This window comes from Arctopsyche grandis, chromosome 2, assembly GCF_051622035.1.
Source record: "Arctopsyche grandis isolate Sample6627 chromosome 2, ASM5162203v2, whole genome shotgun sequence".
Classification (NCBI taxonomy): Eukaryota; Metazoa; Arthropoda; class Insecta; order Trichoptera; family Hydropsychidae; genus Arctopsyche; species Arctopsyche grandis.
This window is the reverse complement of record NC_135356.1, coordinates 38,805,229-38,814,486: the sequence shown is the minus strand read 5'-3', so window position 1 is coordinate 38,814,486 and position 9,258 is coordinate 38,805,229. Positions and strand designations below refer to the sequence as shown.

The 9,258-nt window shown below is 34.2% G+C and overlaps 1 protein-coding gene across 1 annotated transcript; it reads right to left on the bottom strand.

Moving 5' to 3' along the window:
* Window positions 1-960: 960 nt before the first annotated feature.
* LOC143922441 (fibroblast growth factor 1-like) lies at window positions 961-4,742 on the bottom strand. Its single transcript, XM_077445667.1, has 4 exons — window positions 4,376-4,742; window positions 2,731-2,894; window positions 1,908-2,014; window positions 961-1,816 (listed from the first exon to the last, which is right to left on the bottom strand). Exons 1-4 carry the CDS (start codon window positions 4,558-4,560, stop codon window positions 1,631-1,633), a joined length of 642 nt encoding a protein of 213 aa, XP_077301793.1. The 5' UTR covers window positions 4,561-4,742; the 3' UTR covers window positions 961-1,630.
* Window positions 4,743-9,258: the final 4,516 nt, after the last annotated feature.

Here is a 9,258-nt window from a genome sequence, read left to right as displayed (position 1 = left end):
GGTGTTGTAGCGCTACCGCCCGTCTCGGCGTGACGACGCTCGTGGGGACGGACGGGGCCTTGATGATGATGATGATGATGGTGCTGAGGTGGTGTATGTCTTGTGGTGCTGGATGACCGTTCTATGTGTAGTGGATCGCGCATGACTCCACATCCAGCTGTCAAGATCGTCGTCTCATTCGCTCCCCCATTTTTTTGCACCTGTCATCGACGTTGTGGCTGGACTCATGTCGATAGGTAGGTAGGTAGGTAGGTAGGTAGCCGTGTCTGCTCGTTTATTGTCACCCGCGGGCCGCGACGCGTGTTGATGGCGATGGGGGCGCGGCGGGTAGCTTCTAGCGGGTAGCCTGGCTCGGCGAGGCAGGGATGAGCGGCATGTTGAAATTGATCGAGGCTGCGTGGCTCGATGTCGGGGGTCACCAGTATGGAGGATGAACGAATGAGACGACTGGCATGTTGAAATTGATCGAGGCTGCGTGGCTCGATGTCGGGGGTCACCAGTATGGGGGATGAACGAATGAGACGACTGGCATGTTAATGCACGTGTTTATTATATGACAGCTGAAGACAGAGTGAGTAGTAGCTCTCCGAACCCAGCCGAGTTGGTTCCCACTCGCAGGAAGGCAACCAAACTCGACCATGTCGTATAAGCGAGCCGCCACAATATATATAATTTATATATAATATAAACCGGACTATCCGAACAGTGTGCCTTTAACTCTAATCAGTAGCATTCCCCAAGTCTCTCACATGGGACTGGTTCAATTTAATTTTTTATAAATGATATAATAAATATATGTATATAGTGGTGTTAAAGAGCTCTTAATTGCAGACCCCTTGAAAATATTTAAATATATCAAATACATCAACGATTGTATAATAGTATACTAATCATATAAAATATGCTGTCATTATAACAGTGTGGATCCATCAGTTTAAGAAAATACAGAATAATTGTTTTAGAATCATGTGTTTATTACTAAAAAAAAATCAATAACTAAACAATACTCAATAACCTTAAAAAATATTAATACTGCATAATAATAGACACATATAGCCCAGTGGTCGACAACGTATGACAACATTTAAAGCTTCTCATCAGAAGATATGTGTACTTAAATAGAAAGAAATGTATTTTTGGAAATATCAACGATAAAGATATGCAATAACAAAAATGCACAATATTGATTCATTAACTTTAAATGAAATTTCATTTTTGAATTCAACAATTTCTTTAACTAAGAAAATAAATGCCGGAAGTCTTTTACTCAAAAAATGCACTGCATGTACCAAGTACTATAAATATATCAAAAAACATTTTAAATCAAGGAAGCCACAGTCGATTCCACTTTTTTATATAAAATTTTCAAGACTAAAATAATCACAAAAGCCAACCACTGATGTAGAATAAAATAAATTTGATATACATATGTACATAAATCGATAGTTAAAATTAGTGTAATAAATGCACATAAATATAATGCTTAAAAAGTTGCTGTAAACATTTGTACTGTACTATAAAAAGTTATCATGGAATTCAAATCAAAATGCAAATGTATATTTTCTCATCGTCACTAAGAGATTATTAGGCAGCTTTGGCTCTGCTTATTACAATATGTATCTTGTTAGAATTAAACACGTCTCGGAAGGAATTGGATGGCTTTTTGACCCCACCCTGTTTTATCTCCTCTTTTAGGTTTTCCTGATTTTTTGATCGCCAAATACCAGCCACGGTGTGCATAAGATCTGGACATGTATGTGTTGTACGATCCGAGGAATTCTTCTAACCAGACTGTTCCTTCTTTGCCTTTTCTAATCTATTTTGAATACAAAAACACAGAACTTCATGCACATGTACTTCAATTAGTGATTTCATATATGTATGTGCATATAAAGGGATTTTCTTACCTCTCCGTATAGGCGACCTTTTTTATTGAACGCAACATATAAATTGTTATGAACACATTTCAAAAAAACATGTCCATCTTGGCCAGCTGATGAAATTTCGAATATCACTGCAATAAATGAACAACAAAAAAAGACTTGTAAATTTTGTTTGAAAGTTTTTACATTGAAAATTTATTTATAAAACATGTTTTGTAAAATCAAGTTGTGAATTATGTAAGTGCAATTATTCATGATAAAAGTATATATTCAGAGAGTCTTATGTATTTTCTTATATTCAAATTATATCAATAGTTACGCTCAAGAGTATATTTTATTGGTAAATTTAAAATTTCACTATAAGATAAAAAAAGAACAGTACAATACAGAAGTACAAATGTTTGAAAATGTTTAAAAATACAAGATTAGTATTTAATACCACGGACAATATGCTATTTATTATTAGCAAAATCATTAAATATGATTTACTCAATCATACGTTGATGGATTTTAATTCTATGCCAATGTAATGAGTTTTAAAAAGACATTTAAATCGTATTATGGTTCATTAATTAATATTAATGTTATTATCACCAAGTCGCTAGCAATTCTTACTTTATTTAAGTGTTAAATGGTTAAAATATTGTATATACAAATACACAAAAGTGGAAATAAGACACATTTTGAGGACGGCTATTCATATGAAAGTATGTAGTTCCATAGGTTATTAGCAATAATTAACTTATTGTACAAATATAACAATATTATAATTTGTAAAGGCCAAAAACGCAAACGCTGCGATACATATATACATATAATAGTATGATTTCTTCATTGTTTTCAATACCATTTGGATTGGTGTCCTCTCTATCTCCGGACACTTTTCCACCGGGATCCAATTTGAGATGCCAACCGGTCCGACAGTGTAACATCATGATGTTATTGTACTTGGGATTCCCGTATATTGGATTCGGATCGAAGTTTGTTCCACGTTCTTGAAGACGGGTTGATCTGAAATATTTAATGTTCATCATCCATTTCATGCTAAATTGTTAACCATTTCAAACTATAGACTCGAAGGGTTGATGGGTTTGCAAGTGCATATTTACTAACACACGTTCATTTATACATTTAAAATAAATATATAATTTATTAACCCTTTGAGTGCTGACGTCTTTTCTGTTGAAAGCCCGCCACCCTGAAAATTTCGCCAAACATTTCCAACTAGAATTATTTAGAAATCCAATAGAAATCAGGTATAAAAATTATAGCTAATCCAAACAAACCTTAGATAACTATCGTCGAGGATTTCGAGTTTTGTAAAGGTGTGTTTAGACTCTCTAATATATCTCTAATATATCTTGCAACAATATAAAATAAATAAAATAAGTCTATTAATGAATGTATTTTTCCAAACCTAGTTCTATCTTCTTCATTGTTGTTAAAATGTAATGCTCACAATCAAATGCCAAACCACAATCTAAAATACTCAGCAGTTAGGGATTTCCATGGAGAAATTCTGCTATGGTTATAAATTCAGATATTCCAGTGTAAACCAGTCTTTATAAACATTGACACGGATTACACGACCCATGTTCAATGCTGCCTGGAAAGGCTTAGCTGGTAGTATTCTTGTTTAATTTTTACATACTCAAAAAACAACACCTATCATGGAAATGAGCAAAGCGCCGAATCGAGGTTGGTCAGCATTCAAAGGGTTAATAAATAATTAATTCCTTTTCAAACCCACCTGTTAAAAATAAACGTATGGATGAATTTAATCGGGAGAAGGAGGAGAGGGTGGGAATCGATCAAAGTAAATTAAATTAACTAGGCAGTTATATAATTGTAGTTTCTTTGGGGTGCTCAGTACATCAATTTCCATTGATGCAAAACGCAGGATATCGAAAAGCCCACCTGTTAACTAAATAATTTTTATCAAGGTAATTTAACATATTTTTTTAGCTAGAAATAAGGGAAATGAAAAGTTTCGTTAAAATACACAGTTCATCCAGTAATTGAGAAAAAGATTACAAATATGTACATACATATTAAATAAGTTCATTTTATAGAATTGGATTTTTTATAGGTTGTGGCTATTTGCAGGTACTATATTTGCAAATTATTGGCTATTTGCAGGTACTATATCTGCGAAGTATTGGCTATTTGCAGATACAGTACCTGTCGCATATATAGTACCTGCAAATAGCCAATAATTCGCAGATGTAGTACATGCAATTAGCCACAACCTTTTCTATATAATATGTATATATGTATTATACTATAATAAATGAAAATGCATACAATATATGTTTGGATTTTTAATTAAATATACAATTGATCTTAATTGTGCTAAAAATCGGCGTGGCTTATAATTATAAACATCGTTTTAATTAATGGTCTGAATCTTGCAGACCTGGATAGCAAGAAATTTCAAAGACACCAAACCAATATGAGTACATATGTGGATATATTCAGACACAGACACTTACTTAAGAGCGTAAGCAAATACGCCATGGGGTAGATGTCTCTTCTTTCTGACGGTCTCCTTGCACGTACCGTCCATCTCATCGTCGCTGGAAGACGAAGACTCTTGGGTATCGTCGTCGTCGTCGTCGGCACACCTGGAGGAGTTTCCTTGTTGGCCAGCCATCTTCATCCACGGTTCCATCTCCATGGACGTCGCGGCGAGACTCAACAGAAGCGCCAGTGTCGGCTCGTGGGTGGTTTATTTATATTGGTGATGATTATAAATAGACTACTACGGCTATGGAGAAATGGACTACACCAAATTAACTCGCCTGTCAGATCGGATCGAAAACAGGCCAAATCTGCCGTGTCGATGACACACGCTTACACACATAGTTTCAAAACAATATCAAATATTCGCGCTTGTTACTTAAGTCATTTGTATAAATATTTTTCCTTTTTTGTCTGGTATGATGTACAGATGCGAATTTTAGACGTCGAATGCTAAAATTTTACTCATAGTATTTTACTATTAGTTTACTCAAAAGGTGTGTATGTAGGGTTGCAAAAAGGACTCTTTTTAAAAGAACGTTTTTTAGCACAATTCTTTTGTTCTCTATCTTTTTTATATATTGTACTCATTTTACGTCCTCTTTTTCAATTTTGACAATAATTTCACGCAGTCTGTACTATATTTTCTCTCACAAGATATGAAGTAGTGGAGAGGCTTTTGCAATACCTGGCCAAAATGCCAATTCAAAAAGAATATTTTCCCTGATCAGTGGTCATTGGACTAAAGAAAGAAATAAGTTGAAAATTTCCACTGTCTGGGGTATTTTAAGCGTAGTATATAATTACAAAAATAAATCTGTTTAGAAATTTTTAAAGAATTAAAAAAAAATAAGAAACTTTTGCACCAAATTAGCAGTGTATAGATAAATATGGCAACAGAGATGATGAAATTGAGAGTGAGAATGAAGATGATTAAATTCAATAATTCATTTTTAAGCGCACTTTTCAAGTTTCTAACTACATATGTATGTATGTTCCGGTTATTATAAAAGTGGAATAAGTCATATAATATTTGGTTTGAGATAATTGGACTTTTGCGTAAATTATTTTTATACTAAATACATAAAAATATGATTCTTAGACTTACAGATATAATCTTTCCTGTACTGGGGGAATTTTACTATTACCTTGTAAAATGATGGTATTGTTGCGTAGGGGTGGGTGGAGGATCCAAGTAAAAGGCCAAAGTCGTTTCACAGCATTTATTGGTGATTAAGGAGATACACACACTGGCAGTGCTCCGTCCAGAATGTCTTGATATCGCCTAAGTACCTCCTTATAACGGACAGGTCGCTCAGGGCATCTTCGACGTCCGGTTACTTCCCCATTGTTTAGTCACGTACTTGGATGTGCAGTTCCACGCTTTGGCGTTGTCAGTTCTATGTAAGAACTCCACGGGAATGCGACCGAGTGCCGCTACTACGCCAATTCGGTGGCCATTGTTTAGCCCACTTGCACTTAGTCTGGAGATGATCCTCGAAACCAATTATAACGGTAACACAGTCTCTGGGATGCTACTCGGCCTAATCAGATTGCACTTACTCGGCGGTGTACGTAACAGTATTTTTGGTACCTTAAATGACTTATATCACTTTAATAATAACCGGCACAATTTTAAAGAAAATTTTGTTAAATGTTCTCCTTTTTTGTCCATGACACTTGGCAACCCTATGTGTATGTAATGTAATGGTACGCATATGTAAATATTTATCGCATGCTAATTTTTCAATGTTAATACATTAGAATCACATAAAAATTAAATGGAAAACATGTTATATATGTAAGTAATATGTTGAATAATAATTTGAAATAATATAAACTACCGCTTTTTTTTTAATCTCTCGATTGCAGATGTGTTTTATCTATTATTTTTTTTGCTTATATCTGAAAAATGATTTTTTGCTCGTTTAATTTCCAGGACCATATGACGAATGTGCAGGTTTTGCAGCTGCCTGCATTCACCTGTTGAATTTGTATCAAATCGTAAACACGCGCGCATAGCAGCCGTCGTCTACCTTTTTTTCAACACGACAACATTTCAATCTTTTAAATACTGTAGAGTCGTTAAGTCGTGACTTTTTAGCTGGAGTCAGACTTGTTAAAATTTTGAGCCACTATGACTCCAATTTCACATTTAAATCCCATTTATTTTTATATGAATATTGAATTACTAATTAATAGTAGCTTAATAATACCTAATGTATGCAGATCTGAGACATCGTGTTTCAATCTTTGTCTTTTTATGATCAAATTGACAATATTTCTGATATGTAAGCCAATCCAGTAAAATAATTAATGTTTCCAAATTCGAAGTCTTTGGAAATGTTACAAATTCAAATGTATAAAATTCCAAAATTCCAGACCAGTTTCATAAGGATATTGAATATACCTCGAAGATAACATTAGCCAATGGTGTATAATCAGATTGAACATACATATTATATTAAGATATTCTTACTGATCACGCTGATGTGATAGTATTTCATCTTATCATCGATGATCGCATCATCAAATTGAACTCAATCCCAGGGAAGAGTGGAGGGGGGGGGGGGGGGGTGATTACAGCCTAAATTTTAATGACTTGAATAATTTTTTGCAACTAACTGATCATAAAACCAAGAAGAAGAACAAGAAAATCATCTACTTGCATACTTCATACGACGTGTGCAAATGATCTTCTATATTCTCCAATGTCCCAAAATGATGTCCTTTAAGGTGAATTTTCAATCTTGGGAAAAGGGAAAAGTCACAAAGACTCAATTCTGGTAAATAAGGCGGGGGTGATGAGCCACAGGGATGTTTTTACTTGCCACAAGTTTTAGTTTTCTATATGGACGATCCTCTGGATACCAAAAAGTAGAACAGCATACTTCTGATTTTGGATTTGGTCATTCTGCGAGGTTCAATTTCAATCGAGTTTTGGCCTTCTAAAAATGCCTAAAATCACCTGAAATTCTAGGTCTTTGACTAAATACATACTGTCTCCATAGGTCTGTTGAAGTGTTGCAAAAGCTTTCGTCGCACTCGAGATTGATGTTAATCATTTTCAGAACGGTTTTATAAAACGGTTCACGAAAAAAATTGCCACCGATCACTATGTATCAAAAGTTAGCTAGTTTTTGGTTGTTTTGTTTATAAAACACTAGTGGTTTTACCAGGCGTTGCTCGGTATTTGTAATATAAACCACTGAAACATGGCTAATCTAACGGTAAACATTTTATTTCATTTATTTGAATAGTTTTATTTTATTTGTTTTTTTATTAAATTTAACGTCACGGATTCTCCCACCCAAACTTTACATACAAAGTCTCTTTCAAAATTATATATTAGAAGATTTTTATATGGAACAAGCTTCTGATCAACAAGTCTAAATTTGTTGCAGTTGTTGGCCTGAACTTTTATTTATTTTTTTATTACATTTTATACCAGGAAGGCCTTACAGGTAAACCCCAATGCGCCTTCCTGGCCAATTACAAACAATACAGCATTTTTATTATACAAGTCGCTGAATTACGAGACACTGAAACTCGCAAATTAACGAGAAATCTATGAATTGTACATACATTTTATTGTAGATAAATCATACTCCAATAGTGGTGACATAGTAGGTAGGAAGGTTTTTGGCCAATTTTTAATCGGGAACCGTTTCAACAATGAAATCAGAGAAAATTGGCAAACTTTGATAGGAAACGATCGACCTGGAGTCACAAATATCCAGGTCTGACCAGATACACTCAGAAAAAATCTTTTCAATCGAGTTCAGCTCATGGGATCGAGCTCGGTGCCTCTCGGTGTTGGGCAGAAGCATAACGACCAAGTTATGCTGCTGGCTTTTATATTAACGAATATCCGATTTGATTAAGATTTATAGCATTTCATCCAATTAAATGCATATTTCTGGCCTGGTCAAATATAGAGGAGGGCACATATCGGCCTGCATCCCCCCCCCACTATTGAGAAAGCCACCAGTGTTGCCAGATGCAATGCTTCGCTACCAGTTCCATTCCTTTATTCTATTTGTAGTGCATGTATATGCATGCAATTGTCGTTGAAAATCGATATCATATGTAATACAATCAAAGCATAGCACAGGCGCAATGCGCAGATACATTTAATCAATAATGGTCTAATACCACCTGTGGCATCCTTCTGTTTTGATGCAATTGCCAACCGTACCTGCATACAATCAACATGACAATATGACAACCAAACAATACCGAAAAATAATCTAAATCACTTTCCACATATGTACATATATAGTAAAGCGATTGTATGGAAAAATGTTTGAATTAAAACCATCATGGCTTTTTTTTTTCGACTATATTCGTATGAAATATTTATTTATTTAAAAAAAACAGCATTACAACGTATACTATAACAACGACATCAAAAAAGTTTCAAAAATTAATAACAACAATGAGAAAAAAATTCGGATGTGACCAACCCATGACTTTATCTATGTATTTGGGGAATATAAGAAGGTTACAAAACAAAATTGGATAATTAAACATACATTTACACTCACACACATCTATACTGAGAGAATTTTCGATACAAATTGATAGCAAATGTAGGAAAACTTACACAAGACAATAGTTCTACTTTTGGTCGTCGGATTTTGTTCAATTTTTTTTTTACTTAAAATCACTTTAAATATTCGCCTCATTAAATATCAAGAAAATAAAAATAATTTTAAAGGTCAAAATAAAATAATGAAATCTTGTTTTAAAAAAAATTATTACTTCCGGTTTACGAATTCTGACCAAAACCTTATCAACTCTATGTTAAGTAAATAAAGAATACAAATTATACCTTTTCAGTTTGATACGTTCA